The sequence below is a fragment of the Mycteria americana genome, chromosome 19 (assembly GCF_035582795.1).
Source record: "Mycteria americana isolate JAX WOST 10 ecotype Jacksonville Zoo and Gardens chromosome 19, USCA_MyAme_1.0, whole genome shotgun sequence".
Taxonomy (NCBI): domain Eukaryota; kingdom Metazoa; phylum Chordata; class Aves; order Ciconiiformes; family Ciconiidae; genus Mycteria; species Mycteria americana.
In genome coordinates, this window is record NC_134383.1 from 3,590,949 (window position 1) to 3,613,771 (window position 22,823).

Genomic DNA, 22,823 nt, shown 5'->3' on the forward strand with positions numbered 1-22,823 from the left:
AAATGCCTTCATCATTCCTGATGCTCACAGCCTTGGGACTTACAGTCCTGGTAGAATTAGCATAGATCTTAACACTCCAATACAATGCCTTCAGCAGCTGAGCTTCAATTCAGGCTCACCTTTAGAGATGCCAGCAGGGACTAGTGCCCGAGCTGCAGTGGGAGCTCGTTTCTCTGTGCCGGGGGCTTGCTGCACAGCCTGTGGGCTTGCTTCAGAGCGGAGGCCAGAATGCTGGCAAAGGAGAGAAAAATCAGGAAGTTTTAGCTCAAATATAAGAACAACCTATAATCTACAATCCAACTAGAAGCCTATTTTAATGTGTTACCAGAGCTTTTATAACACAGAGAAACATCCTATGGAGTGCAGCACACACTAAGTGACCATAGGTGAGGCCTCTCATGTTCTCAGTGACTGGTTTCACTGCCAACATAGAGCTCTTTGGCTGTAGGGAAGGTTTGGGTTGTCTGGGACAAACAATCTCCTTTAGACAGTTTTTAAAGCAAATGGAATAAACAGAAACTACCTGGTGCTAACACTGAGTTCGCTGTCAGGGCTTGGAGGAAGCACAGCCCTTTCCTGGTTACTCACTCCTGCCTCAGCCCGGCCCCGGTACTCAGCCTCAGCCCAGCTCCTCGCTCACTCATCCTGTTCTGCATGTTCTGTGTCACATCTCCCTGCACATCCCGCACCACTCCCCAGCTCCGGACCCAAGCAGTCCCAGACTCGCTGACTCCTGTCTCAGCCTCCCCTCCTTGCAGTCAGCACGGGACAACACAAAGGCGGTCACCGTAAGCCCACCCACCCGGCCTCTGCTTTCAAAACCAGGTACAAAACGTGAAAGAGGACTCCAGGACACTTTTTTAAAAGAACAACAACAAAAGGACAAAAGCATCTCCGCTCTTGCCTGATCCAGCTTCATTCTCCCCTTTATTCTCCATCAGAGAGAAAAGCATGCAGCCAAATTGAAGTCCGGGGACCCTCTTACAGCCGGGCGGGCTGAGGCTGCATGGAGGTACCAGCCCGGCTGACACACTCCCAACGCCCGTCCTTATCTCCCCTACCCTGTTCCCCCTTCCCCGCGCTGTCCCCCGGCAGCACGGCCCTCTCCCTGCCCCGGGGCACGCAGCTGTGCCGCTCGGACCCCGTTTCGCCTCCGGGGTAGGGAAGCGGGGCAGAGCAAACGGGGATGGGGAGCGGAGGGGCAGGAGGAGCACCCTCCGGGGGCGGGGGAAAGACCCTCCCCGGCAGGAGCGGCGCTGGCCGGGGGAGGGAGGGAAAGGGAGAGGAGGGGAGGGGAGGGGAAGGGAAGATAAAAGCCTCCCGGTGCGCGCCGGCGCCGCCTCCCTTCCCGGGCAGTCCCGCAGCCGGGCGGCAGGTCCCGGGCGCGTAGAGACGGACGCGGGGCAGGCGGCAGCGGCGCAGGCGGCAGCGGCGGCGAGCCCGGGGTAAGGAGCGGGCGGGGGGGGTCGCCGGGCTGCTGGGTCACCCGGCTGCTGGGTCACCCCGCTGCTGGGTCACCCCGGGGCAAGCGCCGCTCCGGGGGCGCCTCTTCTGTCCGTCCGTGTTCCCCCCCCATCCCCCCCGTTGCTGGAAGGGGGTCTGGGCCCCCGGGTGTCCCGGCCCCCCGCCGCTCCGTCCACCGGCTCCCGAGGGCGAGCGGGGAGGCAGGCGGTCCGGGAGGGCTGAGCAGCTGTGGCTCGGGGTGTGCTGCGATCCTGGTTTTCCCCAAACACGGTAGGGCCTTGGTAACGAGGAGGGGCTTGCAGGGAAGTGGTGCTGAAGAGGGCCTCGGGAGAGCACCGTGCTCCCGGGAAGGGCACAAGGCGTGTTTCGGTGGGGTTGTTTTGTTTGGTTGGGTTGGTTTGCTCGTGTGTGTTTTGGGTTTGGTTTTTGTTTTTTTTTGTTTGTTTTATTTTTCCCCTGGGGTTTCCGTGAATGGGCTGGACTGGGTACTGAGGCAGATGGTCTGGATGAACACCCCTTGCTGACAGGGCTGCTGTGCTCATAGCGTCCTCACTCTGTGTTTAGCAGGATGGTTTCCATCGTTCTCGAGGTGACCTGCAGCTTTGTTGCCTGGCTCTTTCTGTACGCCTGCTTCTGCTACTGGAACAAGCACCGTTCCTACGAGTGGAGCTGTCGCTTGGTCACCCTGCTGCATGGGGTGATTGTCACCTGCCTCTCGGGTTACGTTGCACTCTTGGATGGCCCCTGGCCTCTGACCCATCCAGGTACGTTTGGAGTCTTACCCTGACACATGTCCTTGGCATGCAGTGTGGACACCTCTGATTACAGGTGGAGTGGGGGGCTGATTGCTTTTGCTGTCTGTTCTCTTATGTGTATGTTTTTGGGGTATGTTTGGGGCAGGATTTTGTTTAACTCCCTTGCTTCTTCTCCAGCCCTTACTTGTTAATCTTGTTTTGTTTTGTTTTATCCATGTACATATTGAAAGTTTTCAGGTTGGCAGCTTGAGTTTATTGCAGCATTAGGTGTAGCAATGTGTTGAGAATAGACTAAGTGCTGTTCACGTCTTTAAGGGTGTAATAATTCCTGTCATTTGGCTGTGGGGTTTTATTTGCTATTTTCTATCACTAAATCTCACATAGTTCTGCTGATGGGGGTCAGGCTTTCCATCCCTGCTTTCTAAAACGGTGGAGAGAAAAAGAGAAACAGAAGTGTGGCAGGATGGGATGGCCTGCCTGGGTCGCTAGGCAGCTGAAGTGTGAAGGGAGAGCAGAGCCAGACATCATCCAAGCTTCCAGTGTGGCACTTGGCCCATAGGATAAGGCTGGAAACTAAGGAGGAAAGAGGAATACTCACAACCTGTATTGCTCCATATTGTAGAAGAATGTTTTAAATAAGACCTCAGGCTTACGTACATCTTTCATTTCAGGTTCAGTAAACACACCTCTTCAGATCCATGTGCTGTCCCTGACCTTGGGTTACTTTATCTTTGACCTGGGCTGGTGCCTCTATTTCCAGACAGAGGGGGACCTAATGCTGTTCCATCACACGCTGAGCATCTGTGGCATGATCATGGTGCTGGGCCTTGGGAAGTCTGCTACAGAAGTCAATGCTGTTGTATTTGTTAGCGAGATCACCAACCCATTGCTCCAGACCCGCTGGTTTCTGCGGGAAATGGGGTGTTACCACACTTTCCTGGGAGAGGTGGTGGATTTCTTCTTTGTGTTCCTCTTCCTGATGCTGCGAATCGGGGGAGGAGCTTTGATCATGTATGCGATGGTGACATCCCCTGATCCCAGCTGGCTCCTCAAGGCCGGAGGCCTGGCCATGTACATTGTATCTTTGGGGTTCATGGTTGAAATCTGCCACTTTGTCAGGAGGAAGATGTTGAAAAAATATCGTTCCTGGACAAGCCTGAGGAGTATGAATGCACCTGTGAAAACTAATGGGCACTTGACAACTCATTAACAGGTTGTGGATGACAATCCCTTGGGCTAGGGTCCTGGCTACTGAAGCCTATTCCTGTGAAAAGAACTCCTAAAAGTGATGTGGAATTGACTTTCTGGCACTGGTCTGCTACCCTTGGAGGAGATGAATCAGCACTAGGAACATGGGAAAGCTGACAGAAGAGGGGTTTGAGTGGAAATCTGAGGAACCTGGCATGTCTACTGAACAGATTGCTGGACTTCTCCGGCAATGGTACAGTCTCAAGGAGGGTGACAATGCCAGACCTATTCAGTCTGCAACCAATAATGCCACAGTCTGTATGTTCTGTAATCATTTTGAAGCTAGAATTATTTTACAGTGTAGAGACAGAAAATCAAATCTGAAAAATCCCATCTTCCTGCCAGTGGGACCGGGTAGGGGTGTGACCTAGAAAAGATCATGCTCCCTTAATCCTGCAGTTGGACAACATGCTTGACTAAGTACTTGGATGAAAGCCTCTGAACAAGATTCAGGTGCTTGCAGGGCTATAGTGGAGTTGCCCTTTGAGTGTGTGAAGTGATGGTACTTGAGGTGAGGCAATGTTTTACCTCATTGTTTTTAATGATACATTTCTTTTTTTTTTTTTTAATACTTGCATTCAAGCAGATACTGATCTTACAGCAGTGTGACTTCACTGGGATTGAGTCAGGCCCTTGCAAACAAGAGTCAAGAATTAGACTTGTGCCAATAACCTCCATAAGCAGGTGTTCACCTAGGCTTGGATTGCTTTAAAAAAAAAAACAAAACCAAACAAAACCCAGGCATTTTGTGGATGGGGGATGATAGAGAAGAGCCCTCTCTGGATGCTCTTTCTGTTCTGGGGTTGGCTCATTTACAAGCCACTTTAAGCTGAATGCATAGCTAACGAGTCTAATCTGTGACTATATTTTCAGGGGTGACAGTAATGTTTAGGCAGATCTTAGTGTAGCATCTGCTCCATACCAGCAGGTCTTGGAGTATGGACCAGTTCTCTTGTTTGCTTTACCTCTCAGAAGTGTGTTCTGACATTTTTCCTGGGGTTTTAATGTGAATTTCCCTCTGTTTAAGGCTGCAGTTCAGACTTACTCTCCCATAAAAGCCTTGCTTACAGCTGAGGAACAAATGGCCTTGTGTTGCCCTCAGGCTTAGCAAGGCTGGTTGCCTTTCCTTCCTGCTTTCAACTCCTTGTTTAGAAGAGCTTCTTCATGGAGCTAAAGAGCCCCTGAAACAGCCTGTGTGGCTCTAGCTCCTGCACCTCTAGCACGTGCTGCAGAGGTGAAGGAGGGGAGCAGTGGGAATACAGCTGCTGTGGGGATGGAGCCTTACTAGCTCCTCCATGCCTCTTATCTCACTAACTCTGGCGCTGTTCAGTTGCAGATATCTGCCTTGGCTGGGGGTTAGAGTAAGGTGTATGGAGAGATTAAAAAATGACATGAAATAACCTAACTTTTGACATGCCCTCTGAATGCATTGCAGCTGTGAATCCAGGCAAGTTAGCAGGCTATTCTGTTTAGAAAACCAGGAGCCTTGCACTCCTGACACCTTGCCAGCATGGCTCTGGGGGCCTGGCCTCATGAGGTATGAACTCTTGCCGGAGTCAGTGTGCTCTTCTGAAAATTCCTATGAGTGATGAGACTTCTAATAAAGTTACGTTCTCGTTTTAAAAAGAAACAATTGCTGTAATGTTCTTTTGTTCCCGGTCTTAAGGAGGAAACAGAAGTTAATGCTGAGGAAAACAGGCTTGAGGGTAGCCTGAGCTTGCTAAGGCTAGTAGTCACTGGCAAAGCTCTGGCTCATGCAGTTCAGGAAGGAGTGAGCTGATGGGGAAACAAGCACAGGCTGAGCCATGTGCTCTGGAGCTCAGGCTTGAGGTGTGAAGGATAGATGAGGGTCATCTGAAGCTCAGATTTGTGACTAATGTATCCATAACCTGCCTTGCCAATGAGTCATGGTCAGTATTGCAGGGAACTTAAGAATGGGCCATTAAACTGAGGTGTTTGCTCTTGACGGATGCAAGGTCACAGGGTAACAAATTCTGGTCATGGCTAACATCCCAGGTTGCCTCTTTTCTCTGCAGCACCAATACCTCTCTGTTGCTGCATTTCATCCTAGGAATGACCAGTTTGGAAGGCTTGGGTTGCAAGGTGGTTTGTCTATGCTATCTTTGGAGAAGCAATTGAAAGCATGAGAACACCTTTGGTGTTATGAGATGTCCTAAGCCACTGCTGAGTGGCTGTTTCCAGCTGAGAACCTGCTACAGCTGGGGCAGGACTCCACTGTCTGGAGTGGAGGTGGGCCTGGGCTTGGCTTCCAACAAGAAAACTCTCTTCCTTCAGCTGAGGGACAGTAACCCAGTGCATCCAGCTGGCTTGCATGCAAAACAGAACTGATGGTAGTTACCCCGTGAGATTTGAAGCAATGTAAGTGCCCTCAGGGGCACTGAGATGAGATGCAGCACATCTCATCCAAGGATAGTTTTAGTGTTAAACCCTTTAATGTGATGCTAGAAAAGCATCTGGCTCCACCCTCAGTATCCCATTGGATTTCTTATTTGCTAACCCTTCAAGTAATGTAATTTTTAATACAGGTGCCTGATTTTTATCTGTCAAATTATCCTTGAGGGCTTTTACAGTCACAAAAGTGAGCACCAGCCTTGGCCTATCACTGAGGAAGGCGATTGGACTCTTGTGTATTTGCAGGTCTTGTATATTTCCAGTTTATTTTTGGACAAGAAGTTTCCCAGTGTTGACAAGTTAATATGTTCTGTGACCCTTCAGCGTTGTGAGCTCTTGTGAGAACAGGTACAGAAAGAAGACAAAGAATGTACTGCTGAGGGAGAGTGTAGCTATACTAAAATGGGTAGCAGTGTGCAAATAACTGTTAGCAGTTTCCTGTGCTGAGCTGTTTTGCTGAATGCTATTCATCTGCAGGCAAAATGAGCCAGTGCAACTCAGCCTGCCTATTTAAATGGCTGACTCTGCACTAAGCAAACAAGAAAATTAGTGTATAAGCGGCACCTAACTTCTGGTACAGTCCACTGGGAGATGATTTAACTTGCTACCTTGCATCTCACTAGATGCAAATTTTGCACATTGTATGATCTAGAACAAAAAAACCCTGCAGCTCCTTCTCTATATTCTGCCTCAGGCATTGAATGGTCCTTGCCTTGTTAGGCCTTTCGGAGTGCTCTTCTGTGACCAGCTCCGTTGTTCTTCCTGGCGGCTCAGTCTCTGTGCTGTGAGTCAACGTTAGCCCTATAGCTTTCTGTCTGCCAACACTGTTCTGTATCCTAAGCTACGCATTAGAACAGCTCCATCTCAGTTGTTACTGAGGCTATGGGACAGGGCCTGGTGCCTGGTCCAGCAAAGGTGGAGGAAAGCAAGGCGAGACCTAGGATTTGTCAGAGAAGCAAACGCACTGTTTGTGCTAGTGAGGATGTCGTGCTGAAATAGCTGAAGACTGAGCATCTTGTAGCAATAGGAACCTGTGCCTGGCCTGAACTGGTAAAGTAAGATAGATATCCAGTTGAAAACAGGCTCATTCCAAGTGCTGTAAGAGGCAGGTCAAGCCACTCCCACCATCTGTATTTCAAAAGGTAAAACTGGACAGGATGAAAAAAACCCAACCCCTATTTCTGGGTGTGAGAGGTTGTTTTGATTGCAGCTTACAAAAGGAGTAAGTGTGTTGGAGGAACATTTTTGTAAGCTACTTCAGGCGTCCTGCATAAGCCCTGGATTTCGCTATTCTGTGGGTGTAGATGAAGGGAGGAGAGAGAAAAGATGTGGTTTAGCACTGAGTGCTTGTAGTTAGAAGAAATTGCTAGGCTTTGTAACTGCTGCATAAGCGTTGGATGAGAGGGTATGTTTAGGGCAGGGCTGTGTGCTTTCCCAGCCTGCTGAAGCTGCACGCTCTGTGCTGTGCCTGGATGATAAGCCCCGCAGGGTACGTTACCTTGAAGCCGATGCTATACTGACGCAGTTTTGCAAGTTCTGAAGAAGAGCCGGTTCCGCTGCCTGAGTGCGAGTAAAGCAAGTCCACGTCTGCCTGCAGCCATGTGGTCACGCGTGTTATCTCTGGGACACGTGAGACGATTGAAGCGGGTTGTGGGTGCAGCGGACTAGTTTCCTGTGCCCGCGGGCTAAAGCGATGCTGTATGCGTGTGCGCCCGGTGGGAACATGACCTGCCTCTTGTTCTGAGAGCAACAACCTGTTGGGCATTGCACCGAGGTCGTCCCCGCCAGAGAGAGGCCTGCAAACCTGCGCGTTAGAGCGCTCGGGGCCAGCCCCGAAGGTCGCCAGCCTCTTGGCTGGGTTTAGGAGGGATGCGCAGCGGGGCCGCGAAGGCCGGCGGGGCGGGAGCGGGGCGGCGGCGGGGAGCAGCGCGGCGGCGGGGAGCGGCGGTGCCGGCGCTGCGCCCCGCGCCCCCTCTGCGGGCCGGCCGGCCGGCGGCGCCGGGGCCCTTCCCTCCCGCGGCCGAGGCGGGCGGCTCCCCCGCCCCTCCGCTCCCTTCCCGCGGCCCTTGCCGTCCCTCCTCCCCGCCAGCAGGTGCCCCTCGGCCGCCGCCGCTTCCTCTTCCCGGGCGGCGGAGGCGCGGCGCCGGGCCGGCCCCAGCAGCCGCGTCCCTCCAGGTGGGTACGCGGGGTCGGGGCGAGCGGAAGAAGGGCCTGGCCCTGCAGCCTTCCCCCACGGCTTGCGGGCTGCGGCCGCCCGGCGCTCCCCGGCCGTGCCCGCGGGGCGGGCGCCTTCCCCCGCGGGCGGTGGCGTGCGGGGGCCCGGCCCCGCAAAGCTGCGGAAGCCGCTGGAGAAGAGCGGAGGCGAGCGGTGCGCGCTCGTCGCCGGGCCCGCGGGCAGCGGCTGCCGCCGGGCGGGGGGGGGGGAGCGGGGCGGGAGGCGCCGGCGGCGGCAGGGCGAGGGCGGCTGCCTGCCCCGGAGGAAGGCTGCTGGCTGCGGGCGGGCTCGGGTCGGCTGGGCGGGCTGTGTCCGTGGCTTGGGGCTCGTTGTTTCGGCTGTCTGGGCTCCTCCATTTTCTCATTTGTACAAAAAAAAAAAAAAAAGGAAATAACGGTGCTTCGCTGGAGGTGCCCATCTAGTTTTTAAGCTCTTTCGGGGGGAGCAGGGCTGTTCTGGACTAGGTTTGCCGGCACATGTAATTACCGTAGAGCCTGCTTTCGTTCATGACCCCGTTGCTCCTGGTGGTACAAACGATTATAATTACTGATGTTTTTAAAGGATACTGCCCTTTCCAGTGTGTGGGGACAGGCGTAATTCACAGGAGCAATATATATTGTATATGCTAATGGCAGATGTTGAGCTTTGATGTGCAATTGGAAGGTAGCCCCCATCTTTCTTTCCAGGGAATGGAGAAACATCTTTTTCACGAGTAGGTGTGGAAAACACCTCAAAATGTTTAAAAGGTCATTCCTCTTCCTTCTACCAGGCTTCTCTAGCTGGTCAGTCCCTTTTGTCACATCAGAATTCTTCCTGCCTTATCTGCCCTGACTCTAAATGCATATGGACTTCAAGTACCAGGGATGTCAATGGAAACACCTGGTCAGAGCAGTTAATCACATCCTTACTTCATCTCCCCATGTTCCCGAGGCCCATTATACCATAATAGTTTTGTTTACCCAGCCTCCTAAGTCATTCCTGGTAATACTTGCAAGAAGGCAAATAGGACGGTTGGACATTGCAACTCTGACTCCTCGTCACCTCTAGTCCTTTTGGTGTTCCCCAGCCCTGGGTGTGAATCCAGCGTACTGGTCAGCAGGTACCAGCAGGACCAGTGGCGCTTTTGCTATTACAGAACTGGAAACTCGTGTATCCCAGAGCGTGACTCAACTTTTGATGCACTTGCCTGAATGCTCAGGAGTAATGAGATATGTCTTATATTTCATGATATTTCATGGAAAGCTATTATAAATATGAATGAGATGTAGATATTAGAGCATTATGTATCTGGGGGGCTTTTAGTGACAAGAGCAGTGTCCTCCACAGATGTTTATGCACTGTAATTTTGTTCTGGCAGTATGTCTTTTGCTTGTTTGAGAGAGTCTGTATTGCACAGCGAGTGAGGGAAGCTGTGTAAAAGAAACACTGTTGAAAAAAATCTTTATGGGCATAGCTTCTAATCCTTTTGTATCAAAAAGATTTGGACGTCTTGGTGCCAGAAAAGATGAAATGAAGTCCGCAGTTAGGAGAGCTAAGTGGTTTTCGCCTTGCCTCACTCCTCTCAAACTGCAGAGGAGGGAGTGTGGAGCGCCTTGCCCAGGGGACGAGCGGGGCAGGGCGGGGGGCACTCATGGAGTGCAGCCAGGGGTAGGAAAGGGACTGGCTGTGTGAGTGCTTGGCTGCTCCCAAAGGTGGTGGGCTGCTTTATCCGATCACCGTTTGCTGGGGGATGTTTGTTCTAATCTGAGCTTTGTCCTCATGTGCTTACGAAGAAGCTTGAACTATATATTGTTCCACTGGAAGTTTTCCTTGGGAGGACAAGGGGATTTCACAGCCTTTTTTTCCCAAACTGTCCTGGAAATGTGTTAGTGCTAGAAGGTTAAAATTCAGTAACAGGAGGAGATGGCAATGCCTTTGTGTTTCTCTTGACCCATTTGCACTTAGTGTCACTGCACTGGGAGGATTATCAGTGGACGTAGCAAGAGACTGTGTGTTTTTTGGGTTTTCTTGGTTTTTTGTTTCAGCAGAGGAGGACCCAAGCTACCAAACAGCATGACAGGATGAGTAGGTCAGGTGGGGCAACACAAGCAGACCAGTCAAATGCAGATATGTGGTCGGGAACTAAAACGAAAGGGCAGCCGTAGCTCTGGATCAAAGCCTTATTGCTGGATGTGGCACTCTTCAGCCTGTCCCTCAGGCAGTGCAGATGAGCACTAACATATCCCAGCAGATCCTGCATTGTAGACTGGTTGGGGAAGTCCTCTGAGATGCTTTACCAAGTCATGGTATGTTTTCTGTTCAACCAGGCTAGGAACTCACTGCCTTACAAGGCCATTGCTTTCAGTGCGTCTTCCCACAGCTGAGGTGACACTGGTGGGTGTCTGTGTGCTGGTGGCCACATGGTGAATCTGCCCTAATTGTCAAGGATACGCTTCTTTGTTGGAGGCCTTTCCCCAGAAGAACCGCAGTTCCTCTGCAGAAAAAAATTGTCAGGAGCAAGCAACACCATCAGAAAACAGCACTGTACACTCAGTGCTGGGATGGTCATGGGTGAAATGCTGCGCTGGGTTGTGCTAACACTGCCGAAGGCTAGACCTTCTGATGCATTTTGTCTTTCCGTTCCTGTGACAGGATGCTGTTCCCCCTGCCTCTGCGGGTAGCCTGCAGTCTGCTTGCCTGGCTCTCTCTCTACACTTGGTTCTGCCATCGCTACAAGCACCGGAATTATGAGTGGAGCTGCAGGCTGGTCACACTGACCCATGGCATCCTTGCTACCTGTCTCTCTGCTTACGTTGGCTTTATTGATGGTCCCTGGCCTTTGAGTCACCCAGGTGAGTAATGAAAGTTGTGCTCCCAAGTCCTCCAATGGGTGATGACACAAAGTGGGGTTCTCCTACCACCTCAGTATCCAGCCCACTTGAGGAATGACGATCGTAATGATATCTGAGCTGCTTTGTGATGGAAAGTACTAGAGAAATGGAGAGACTGGTACTGTATTTTGCTAGTGGAATGGCCCTCTCCAGCTGCAGTCTGGCAGAGTGTGTGATCACGTTGTGTGGCCATTACGTGTGTGCAGCTGTTAGTCTAACAGCTGTAGTATTGTGACTTGTCTGACTTCTCCAGCTGAGCTGTGATCAGTACAAGCTAATACCAGCCTGCCAGTGCTTCCTTGTCTCGCATCCTGCCTCCTTGTTGCCTCCATGTTTTAAAGCTCTGTCTGTTGTCTTTATGTTTCAGGATCACCAAACACAACTCTTCAGGTACACGTGCTGTGCCTTAGCTTGGGCTACTTCCTCTTCGACCTTTGTTGGTGTGTGTACTTCCAGACAGAGGGTGCCCTGATGCTGGCCCACCATCTGGTGAGCATCTTGGGCATCACAGCGTCATTGGTACTCGGGGAGTCAGCTGCGGAGGTCAATGCCGTCATCTTTGGTAGTGAGATCACTAACCCACTGCTGCAGACCCGCTGGTTCTTGAAGGAGATGGGGTGTTACCACAGTTTCACAGGTGATGTGGTGGATTTCTTCTTCGTGGTCCTCTTCACTGGGGTGCGGATTGGAGTGGGGGCCTGGCTGATGTACTGTGAGCTTGCTTCTCCCAAACCCAGGTGGTACATTAAGCTGGGGGGCGTCATCATGTACGCTGTCTCCTGGGTTTTCATGGTCAGCATCTGTCGCTTCGCTAGGAGGAAGAGCATGAAGAAGTACCATGCTTGGAGGAGTTGGAGGAGTGATGAGTTATACTTGAAAACTAATGGACATCTGAAAAACCACTGACTGGATGCTGAGTAAAAACTTCCTCGAGTTCACAATCTGGCAGGAAGGGAACCGTGCCTGAAATACCACTGTCAGGAGAGGAGCCAACACATGTTAGCAATTCTGGAGCCAAATTTATCCCTGGCATAACTCCATTTAAATCCATGGAGCTATGCCATGGATTCATTGGATCTGCAGTGTTTGGCCTGGCAGAGGCTGGCACAGTGTGCACATAAGCATATGCTAAATGATATGAGTGAAAGAAGGGCTAATTTTACAGACTAAACGTAACTAGTCCAGCAGTGCAGGTGTAAATAGTAATGTTAGTAGCTAACTCCTTCGGCACTGGTAGAATCTTGGAAGAGAGGAGAAAATAGCACTAGATCTTCATGTTCAGTGTCCTGTACAGTCTAGACAGCTAGAGTGACTCTTCATACTGTTAGGAAGAAGCATGTTCTAGTGTTTCGTCAGAGTTGGGATTCCTGGCTCTTCCACCAACTTGTTATGTGACCTTGGGCAAGTCACATAACTCTAACTCTGTGCCTAATTTCCCCATCTGTGAATTGGGGGTGATGGAGCTGATCCATCTGTGTTATGCACTTTCAGATCTTTACATGAGAGGTGCTATATAAATGCAAAATGATGGTTGTTATCTGCACTTTGTTCATTATTCCTATGTTTCCTTTGGGAGAAATGATTCTGGTGGTTGAGCAAGAGTGTGACTCTAGAAAGAACAGTATTTTAGGTAGGTTGTTGTTTCCTACCCTTTCTAATTCCTTTTAATAACTTATTAAATAACATATTGATAACTTATTTTTCAGTAGTGTCCAGAAGCTCTAATCAGCGCTGGCGCCTTGCAGGACTAGGTGCTCTGTGAATACACCCAAAGACACAGCCCCTGATATGAAACGCTGTTCTGACTTTTTCCCTCTTCTTCATCCCTGTTAAAACTCTGTCCACGCCCCCCAAATATTGCTTTTAGCTCCTTGAGTGACCAAAACTCTCCATTATGAGAAGCCCCATCAGGACTTGCCAGTAAGTGGTTTTCTGGCTGCTGGACCAAACCCTGATTTGCCTGCAGAATGCCAAAATTCCCTCTGCTGTGCTTATTGACCCAAATGCAGGCATAGTGTGGAGCCAGCCTGAGACCAAACGGCATGCCTTGAGGTTGTCAGATGAATACCTTCCCCAAGCTGTAAGTAACTTTTAAAAATAAGTAAATGCAGAGTGTTTTACTGCAGCAATCTGCAAACAATCTGTACTTGCCGTTTTTGGCAGTCTACAGGGAACGGGCCAGAACCTGATTTGTAGTGAAGGCTGTGTATTTCTGTTGCCCTTGAAGTGTCATCCCAGATTCAGATCAGTGTATCTGAACCCAGAAGCTGCCACCGTGTTTGGGGATAGTGGGGTACTGTAGGTGAATGTCTGGAAGCTCTATAGAAAAATGATTGAAAAACATTTGAAACTAGCATTGATGTTTTTCCCCAGGATTACCAGTTTTGACAACAGTGTTTCCTCAGATCCAGATTGGGATTTCTGGTTGAAAAGTGGCCAACACGCATCTTCAAAACTTGGTGGCTAAGGTGGAAGAGCTACCCAGTTTCAAATCTGTCCTCTGCCCTGTTCAAGCCAGAGACCTAACCTTGGCTCTCCATCTGAATTGATGCCTTGACCCCTGGGCTTTGAATTCACTTCTGTCTCTCTGATTGGACCTGAGTCACTTCATAAAAGTGAGCATATATAGGGTAAGAGAGACTTATTTTACAGCCTAATAACTAAAGAAGCGAGAGGCACAGAATCTGGCCTTTTTTAAGCAAAAATTGAACCTGACTGGGAGAAAAAATAAGCGTTACTTATCTGGTCCCATTTGCAGGGAAAAACTGTCCCCTGGTTTTGGCAGCTTCTGGTGTTTTATTTCACTGTGTGTTCTTAGGCGCTGTTCCTTTGTTATTGCTGTCATTATTATGATCATTTCTTCTGAGCCTCAGCACCAGGCCTCCAGTGCAGCTCAGGTGCCAGTTCTGCTGTAAGCCTTGCCTGTTGCAGCCAAAGACGTGAAGAGCCCAAAGCACTTCAGATTAGCAGAGCCAACTGATGGGTGGTGAGCTGGTCCTTAAAAGGAAACTTGACTCATTTAGCACAGCGCAGTGATAGGGCTATTGAGCCTTGAAGGGAGACAAGGACAAGTTGGAGCTTGCTGGTTCTGCCAGCTCTGCTGCTGCTGTGGGGCATGTCAAGGAGCCTTTTTGCCTCAGCTTACCCACTTTATTAAGTGGGTACAGTATTACCTACCTCGTGGGGTGTTTTCATTTGTTAACACTAAGCCACCTTTGAGTAATGCTTGGTGGTCTGTGTCAAGCTGTGCTGTATAAAGGCAAAATGCTGTTGCTTTGAGTGAAGCACTTCTCACTATGACCCATCATCAGTACCTTGTCACCTGAACATGGCACTTCCCAGCGTCGGGCTTGCCTCACAAAAGCAGGAGTCCAAGGTGTTCTGCAGTGGTGCAGTGAGTAGGAGTCAAAAGGAGTAAGTTAGGCATGTGCATAAAGATCAGCCATGCTGCTTCTTGTTCAGGTGGACTCCCAAGTTGAAGAAAGGATGTCTGGTGGATTTTCCCTAGTGAGGCTTGCAGTAAATCTGGAGCCAAAAGAGTTTCAGCAGCCAGCCTGACCAGGGAATAAGGGCTTTCAGCAGCAAGTCCTGAAGAAGCATAGGTGAAAACACCCTGTTCATTTCTCAGTGCAGCTGTTGACTTACCCACCAAAAAGAGTTTCCTGAGCAGTCCTGATGATTTGGACTCTGACCTCTGCCGAGGTTGGGTGTGCAGCTTAATGCATGGTTACAGCCCATACCTGCCCAGGTGAATAAGGATGTCAGTTAGTGACTGCAGGTATTTATGAAACAGCTTGTGTAAAGATGTTCTGAAAGATAATGCACTTAATTGCTCAGTGGTCCCCTTCTTTGAACTGGGGGGAAACTTGGTTGGAAGAAGTAGGGTGCTGTGATCAATGTTGAGGCTTTAGAAGTTAAACAAGGACACCAGAAAACAAAAGAGCAATTAGGAATGGCTTTATGAGGTAGAGCTAGCAACGATGTCTCAGAGCAAGGCCTCGTAGTCTGTCTAGTGGGCTCCAGCACAGAATCACAGACCCAGAAGAAGTGTAACTTTCAAGCTATGGAGCACACGGTGGGACCTGTCCTCAGGCTAGTCCATAGTGGCTAGAGCAAATTGTAAAAGGAAACTGCAGAACTAGTGTGAAATAATAACTTGTGTTTGAATTACTGTGTAATAGCAACTAATGTTCCACCAGTGAATGGTGTAGATGCTTTGTATTATGTTTTATAAAATAAAGATTATTTAATTATATGAGGAATTTGTTTTCTGTCTTTGGATGCCGTTCTTAAGTTGTATTGCGTATTGCTGGATGAGTCGGCATTGCCAATGTAAATGAGCAAAGTGATGGTTGGTGGGTGCTTTTTAGGGACTGAGCCAACAAATTGTACAGCTTTCACCGTTATTGCTTCTTAGACATGTTAACAGGCAGAGAAACCACTCTTCTTTGCAAGGTTGTCCTGAGGACTTCTTAGTAGTTTGGTGTTTGCTAATGGGTGCTTTCATGTTGTTGACTGGCTGAACAGGGTGCATTTCTTCCACAGCATTTGTTTCCAGGCCTTTCATGCGCCTATCCTCAGGCAACTCACGGAGCAAAAATGTTTCTTTTGTTTTCCATGCCCTATATCCTAAACAAGAAGGTTCTCCTCTGTTTCTGCACCATGAACCATGAGCTTTTCTCATTCATAACCTAAACGTTGTTGCCTAGGAATTGCTTCGTTGGAAAGTCTGATAGGAAGAGAGTATGTTTTAGCATTATTTAATGTTGCCTAGTGTGGGGGTACTTGCAGCTGTGGAGATGAGCCAAAGTCAGCACTGTGCAAAGGTGCAGATTTCATCTGGGGTCTGTCTCTCCATGTGCCTGCTGTGATGTTATTGCTTACGTACCGGGGGCTGCTTTCATTCAGAGCCAGAGAGAAACTGCAGGGCTGTGCAGCTGCTAGGAGCTGTGTATATCATGTTCTGTTCATGCCCGAAGCTACTGGGCAGGACTGCCTGTGCCACATAATCTGCGATGGGAGGTGAGAGCCACCAGGAAGATGTTGTGCAGGGCCCTCGGGTCTGTTTGCACAGGGGCTTCTTTTGCCCTTGATGCAATCAACAGCTTAGCACTGGGAAAGCCACCAACACACAGAACAGCTTTGTCAAGTGATTTAGAAAGTTGTGCACTCCTTTTAAAAGCTCTGCTTCAAAGGATGCTCCTAAAGTAAGAGGAGAGGGAAACATTTCTCTCAGTGATGCTTTCAGCAATTGCAGTAAGGGACCCAGGCACCAACAAGAATTTCTGTGAACCAGGCACTGTACAGACCCAGAACCGAAGAATGGCCCTGCCCTGCATGGCCTATACCAGCAGCTCTGAAACTGTGCCAAGCCAAACTCAGGAAAGACCTGAATGTAGTGGTGTGTGTTGTGTTGGTATAGAATAGCTACTCTGCCTTGCTTATGGTCACAGCATTTTACCAGAGGTCCAGCATGCCAAAAGTCTGCTTTCTATAAATAGTTAAGCCAATTTAGTTGTTTGGATGTAACCCTTAAATCTACCTCAAAATCCTCCAGCGCTGGGGAACAGCTGTGTAGTGTTGAGCCCTCTAGAGATGCTGGCATGTTTATACTCTACAAGCGACCTGGCTGCGTGATGAAGGGGTCTCAGGGACTGCAATAATTTATCCTGGGAGTTTGTTTAACCTCTGAGGTAGTCCAGAAGCAGAAAAGAAAGTACAGCAGCATTCTGAAGCTTTGCTTTAGACCTGCAAGCGTCTTCCAAGTTTCATGTCTTCAAGAATGCCACAGCAGAATCTAGCCTTAAGTCAATGGGCAAATGTGCTTTGACCGTGAAGAGAGAAATCTGCCCCCCCCCCCCCCCAATTTATTTCATTTTTTTATCTTCCCATTATTTCTTTTAAAGCCATTCCTTCCCTGCTGCCTGCCTTTTGCTTCTACTGCTGGCCCTGCAGTAGAGATTTATAAAATTAACCTCCTCTTTCAGTCCTCTGCCCTCTTTTTCTAACTGAACTCCTTATTTGTATTTGAAGAAATTGCAATGTTATTATATTCAAGGCTTTATTCCCTTGCAATGGTAGTCCAAGCACTGATGTAAAAGCATAGCGTTTTAAGTCTTTGGGGTCTGCTATTAGACTAATACCTGTGTTGTCAGCAGGTCTGTTTCTTGGACAAAAAAATATGAGAAAATGTTTTAAGCTTCATAGAAGTTGTGGGTATGTTCCTGATACTTGCAGATTTTGTATAGCTTGGCTGAAAGTAAAATAACACGTCTGCTGCCATTTCCAAAGAAATAAAATTTCAGAGACTGAGAGAGAGTCTGCATTAGCCTTGTGTTGCATAAGCAATTTCTGGGCAAGGAACAACTCTTTTTTTGGTTATACCAATATATCAGCACTTTTCCCTTTCCAAGTCAGCTTCAGTATGTGCTCTAGTAAATTCGTGTAAGGGACGGTATTAGCTTTTGCTGGCTTTGCCCTGTTTCCCGCAAGTTCCAGAGGGAGTTTGGCAGCTGATAAGTTGGCAACGTAAGAGATCTTTAGAAAATTACTTTAAGAAGGAACTGAACAGATCAAGGTGTATGGAAAAGCTTTTGCAAAGTAGGGTTTACCAGCAGTTAATTTCTTATGGGAAGGAGAAAGTATCAGTTTCTGTGGCTTCTCGAATGTTACAAAATACAGGTTTTCAGCAATGGTTGTATTATGTTGCTGTTTGAATTGTGTATCGTGTCAGAAGGTTAAGATCTGTTCAGTGTAACTGATAATCCTCAAATGTGATGTGAAATAACGTTATTCTCCATCTCTTTAGATTTTACCCTAATAACAAATACCTCTCCCCCCCACCCCCAATCAGAGGACATTGATTCTAGCAGAGAGCAAGAAGGAAACTCATGACAGAATGTACAGCAGCTTCATCTGTCCTTACAAAGGTTGCTGGTTTAATTATGCTGATATGGAAAGAAAGCTTAGTGCTATAAAAATGCTTACTGCAATGTGGATTATCCAGGTTTAGGAACTGTAATAAGCTGTCACAGTAGAAGCTCTGATAGATTAGGCTATCTGTGTCTCAACAAAGTCAGCAAAGTATTGCCTTTGTGTCCAAGTGAGTTAAAAGCATAGACCGGCCCTGTATGCATTTCCAGCATTTCCAGTGAACTGGATGCAGAACAAGCTGCCTGTCTTTAGGTAGCAAATCATGTGCCTATTTTAAGGTATGAGATGGTAAAAGGCTTTGAAATTGCATAGCAACGTGGAGCACAGCACAAATTCATGGGTTTTTTTCAGATTAGAGTTGCATCTAGATGGCCGTTAGTGGCCGTTGGATCAGTTGTATCAGTTTCTGAAGCAGGTTGCATCCACGTTGCAGTGAAGCTGGTTGGCATCAGCCCAGCACCTGGCTGGAAAATTCAGTGGATGGGCAAGGAGATAGACATGTGTCTGGATTTGATTCAGAGTATCGTTACTATCTTCATCTTTCTCAAAAGCAGAATCTTAGCAAATAACAAAATCCCACACACATTCTCAGCTGGCTCAGGAGAATCTCATGCCAGAGCAGTTCCCTGGGATCGAAGGATGCTGAAGGTAAGCAGCAGCCGTTAGTGCTTAGGCGAGTTTGGATTGAATTGCAGGGCACTACAAAAAATCAGTAAGGCAGGAAGGTTTAAGTTACGCTCAACTTGAGAGCAGAGCCAGGCTTACTCCAGTCCTGACACAAGGTCAAGGTCCTATCGGTTCTTCAGGAGTCACAAATTCATATGCACGTTTGGGAAATGAGCTGTCTTCTCTGTTAGCCTTGGGAATCTGTGCCCTTCCTCTCCAGCTGTGCAAGGCTTAAAGGTTGGCTGTTGCCTTCCAAAAGCAGCTGACTTTTTTTTGCCAGAACAGCAGTTGGCATTGCAAGTTATGGTAAGTTTAAATAACAGTACAAAATACTGGTGCATTCTATCACTGGTTTTAAATTGGTTACTTGTAAGTAGCAAAAGCTAGAAGACTCTTTGTCCATTTAATTTTTATGATAGAGGTCAGCGAAACTCAGCTAATAGCCCATCATGTCTGACTGACAGCACACAGTTTTACAAAGCTATCCATTCTTTACCTGAGGGCTGCAGGAGATCCATTGCACTCACAGAGAAGTTGCTCTAATGGTTGGTTATCCTACCTGAAATGTTGTGAAGGGAAATTTTCCTGAAAGAAAAATTATTACATTCACTGTTTGTTCATACTTAAAATTTGAGGTATACTAGCTCTTAGAGGCAAGGCAGTGTGCTAAATCTGGCATCAGGGGAGTAAAAAAAGTATCAGCTTTCACTGATTTCCTACCTTTGTTTCCGCTGAGCCCATAGCGGTGCAAACCCTGATCAGACCGCCACGTCTGAACCCTTAGGTGGGCAGAGCGCAGCAACCAGAGCACCCCAAAGCTCCACAATCTGACACCGCTTTGAAATGCTTGTTTCAAAAAGGGACCGAGGGTGTGAGCTGGACCTCGCTGTTAACCTGGCAGTGGGGACGGCTTCGGACGAGAGCTGCCATTCAAGGATTTGGCAGCAGATGGCAACAGCTCCTCAGTGAGCTTCGGGTGCGAGGCTGGAAACCTGGGTCTTCGCAAAGAGAACCTCAGTGAAACCTTTCTCTATCAGCCTGCCTCTTCAGGAGTCCCCTATAAGGCACCTCCAAGGATCTGTCCTTTTTCTGCCATCTTTTAAGGCAAAGTAAGAAGTTATCCTTCGTAGGACTCAACCTTCTTCTCTTCAGGGTCCTCCTTGAGCCGCTTAGCTCTGCTCTGCGCTGTAAAAATGGACTGTTGGGGACGTTGGTGCTTTGCCCTGGAGACATGTACCGATGAGGTTAATATGCAGTTTCCACTTCTAGCATCTATGTCTGTATGATGGTACTATCTGTAAATTCAATCTAAGTGAGGACTTTATAGCTACCAAAAAAAAAAAGAAAATTTGAATTGGTACTGCACAGTGTAATTGCTTATTGATTTCCCCACCCCTGACCCTGGATTTCACACTGTAAAACTGCCCAGGCAGCAGAATTATCATAAATAGGCATCTATCTATATTAAAGTAAGTACGCAATCAGCTCCCACCAAAAAAATCAGCGTTTGCAGAAAAAAAGAAGCAGTTACGGTTTCAGTCTACTTTTGAAATTTTTTATTAGTGCTTTTTCTTTTCAATTGTTGTATTAAACATTGAAATGTGAATGCAGCCCATTATGAGCAAGAGTTAATCTACTGAACCATGTGGCATAAGGGTTTTATGCTTCCTTTTTGTCATTGGTGTAGTTTTGCATGATGCTTCTTTTGACAATACTGAGCAAATTTTTGGCAAATGTTGGCAAATCAGTCACTCCACTGAATTTTACATGAATTTACTGCAGCAGGGGATAAGTTTCCTTCTCGTTCCTATATATATATTTTTTTTAGGATTTCCTCCAGCTAATTGTTATTGTCATTATGTTGTCATGCACAATAAAATATAATTAAAGTAATAAAAAAACATCGAGGCCTAATATGCAAATGTTGGGCCTGTCATGAAATAGAAGGTCTCCCAGGAGCCTTCCTCTCTCAAGGCACAGTACTTGATGCTTCCTAAGTTAAAAGCAGGGAGGGATTTATTGCAGAGAAGATGCAATAAAGGGATATATAACAAATATAGATAGATAGAGGTATTCAGTCACTCCATTACCACTGACCAATGTATTGCATACAGCTGCAGAATGAGAGGCAGTCGTGGCTGCGTGTCTTGCACTCCTCCCCCCCCTTTTTTTTCCCCCAAGCCTTTATCTTCCTCAAAAGGAAACCAAAAGAGGAAGTATAAATGTCCTGCATACATATGTCAAGTATCATGTCAAAAATTATTTAATCCCACGCTTCCCCTCTTTGCACTGAACTTCTTCAAAACAACAAATTCGTCAGACTATCAGTCTCCTGGCTTCCTGATTCATGCTCGCTTCGCTCCAAGGAGAAAGAAGCTCTACAGCAGCAGGGTCCTGAATATAGCTTCAAGCAAGGTATGGTCCTGTATGCTTAATGGTGTATCTGGCCCTGAGTTTCCAGAAGCCTGTTTTCCTGAGTTTCCAGAAGCCTGTTTTCCAGACACTTTCCAAGTTCAGTGCCCTGGTTTTGAAGAAGTATATCAAGGTAAGATTAATTAGAGGGAAGAAGGATGGTGTCCTGTATGATTGGGATTAGCTAATAAGATCATTTTGGTCTGTTGGCATTTGGTAGGAAAGACTGACGTTCCACGAGTTCCTCTGTGCTGGGAGGCCAGGTAATAATGCCCACCCTCCCTCGCAGTGGAGCTGTCCTGCTTTCCATTCCACTTTTGTGGTGCTCATGAGCTTAATTCCTGGCAACATGAGGTGCAGTAGCATGGAAGGTTCCTGAACTTCCAATGTATAGACGTTATTCGTAGGTGTTTGAGAACAAGAGTGCCTGGCTGGAATCTTATTTAGCCCCTTGTGTTGGCAACAAGATTTTGGGATTAGGTAACGTACCTAGAACTCGGCTTTGGATCTGTTACAATTTGCTTCATGCTGTTCGTGCATTGTCAGAAACGGGCTCTGCTGTTTAAATGCACGTGGAGTTGAGACAGGCACTTCTCCCTAAAGCTGTGTTGCATGTGGCATAAATGGCAGGGAGTTACAGCAGTGTACCAGCAAGGATGTGTTTCTGTTGAGAGCTGTGGCCGAGGAGAGGGAAATCCACACGTGTTGAAATTTGAATGTCCAAATATGCTGTATTTAGTAGGTAGGGTAATATACAGTTTGTTGCTCACCTTTTCATGTTGGAGGGAGTTTTATGCATTAAGAGAAGGGGAGCAGGAACAGGCCTTTGGCTGCAGCATTTCTGGAAGGGCAAGGTACGCGCAGGGAGGGATCGGTTCTCAAGTCTGATCTGGGATTTTTGTGACCTTCACCTGTGAGAAAAATTCCTAATGAAACGTCTTGTGGAAATGCAGGGAACGCGAGATTCGATACGGAGCTACGAAAGGTCTGGGAGCAAACAGCGCAGCCGGTGACTATCTGAGGCTCCAGAGCCGCGCAGCTCCTGGCACCGTAGTATTTTAATTTCCTGTTTATTTTCTTTCTGTTATAAGTTTCTTCGGTGTCATATTTTCCACACCGCATACCGCGCGGATGGAGGCACGGGCACTCCCTGCCCCTGAGAGCTTGTGACAAGCCAAAACAGAGGAGCGGGGAGGGAGGAGGATGGCTGGAGATGGAGCTCCGGGAGGGATGGGAAATGGAGAGGGAAACCTCTTCGGCGGCGACACGGCAGGCCAAAGGAGGAGTAACTATTAGTAAGCTGTGACGGGAAGAGAAGGAAACACCCCGCTGGCCTGGAAAAGGCTGAGGCTGTCCCGGCAGGGGCCAGCGAGTGCAGGGCGGCCCGGCCTGGCACCCGCGTTCCCCGCACGCAGCCGGGGCAGGCCGGGGGCGGGCACCGCGGCCCGCTGGCAGCCCTGACGGAGAAGGCCGCGGCGGGACTGACGCATGCCGGCCGGGGACGAGCCCGGGGGCAGCCCCGGGCGGCGGGGGGGGGAATGGCGGGGCCCGGCCCAGAGGGAAGGGGCTGGATAAGGAGGAACGCCCCGTGAGGAGAAAGCCCTTCGCGGCCCCCTCTTGCGCCGAAGGGGAAAGGAGAAAGACCCCCGGCAGCCAAACACCCACACGGAGGACCCGGGCAAGGGGAGGGACGGCGCCGCCGCGGCCGGAGGGAGGGCGGGAGGCGGGGAGGAACGGCGGCCGGCTGCCGGCGGAGGGGGCGGGCGGGCGGAGCGCCGGCGGAAGGATACGGCGGGAGGGGCGGGGGCGGGGGTGAGGCGGCCCGGAGGTACAAGCCCCCCGAAGGCG

At 48.9% G+C, this 22,823-nt stretch overlaps 2 protein-coding genes across 7 annotated transcripts; both read left to right on the top strand.

Moving 5' to 3' along the window:
• Window positions 1-1,411: 1,411 nt before the first annotated feature.
• On the top strand, window positions 1,412-5,479 carry LOC142418794 (TLC domain-containing protein 5-like). 3 transcript variants are annotated; one of them, XM_075521160.1, is made up of 3 exons: window positions 1,412-1,445; window positions 2,032-2,228; window positions 2,891-5,479. In XM_075521160.1, exons 2-3 carry the CDS (start codon window positions 2,033-2,035, stop codon window positions 3,427-3,429), a joined length of 735 nt encoding a protein of 244 aa, XP_075377275.1. In that variant the 5' UTR covers window positions 1,412-1,445; window position 2,032; the 3' UTR covers window positions 3,430-5,479. The 3 variants fall into 3 exon arrangements, with proteins under 3 accessions (XP_075377275.1, XP_075377274.1, XP_075377276.1); XM_075521159.1 differs by having other exon boundaries at window positions 1,438-1,445; window positions 2,029-2,228; XM_075521161.1 differs by lacking the exon at window positions 1,412-1,445 and adding an exon at window positions 1,626-1,734.
• LOC142418793 (TLC domain-containing protein 5-like) lies at window positions 2,101-14,694 on the top strand. Of its 4 annotated transcripts, none has more exons than XM_075521158.1 (3): window positions 2,101-2,228; window positions 10,726-10,925; window positions 11,332-14,694. In XM_075521158.1, the coding sequence occupies exons 2-3, from the start codon at window positions 10,727-10,729 to the stop codon at window positions 11,868-11,870; spliced, it is 738 nt and encodes a 245-aa protein (XP_075377273.1). In that variant the 5' UTR covers window positions 2,101-2,228; window position 10,726; the 3' UTR covers window positions 11,871-14,694. The 4 variants fall into 4 exon arrangements, with proteins under 4 accessions (XP_075377273.1, XP_075377272.1, XP_075377269.1 ...); XM_075521157.1 differs by lacking the exon at window positions 2,101-2,228 and adding an exon at window positions 3,840-3,978; XM_075521154.1 differs by lacking the exon at window positions 2,101-2,228 and adding an exon at window positions 7,275-7,533.
• The last annotated feature ends 8,129 nt before the right edge of the window (window positions 14,695-22,823 follow it).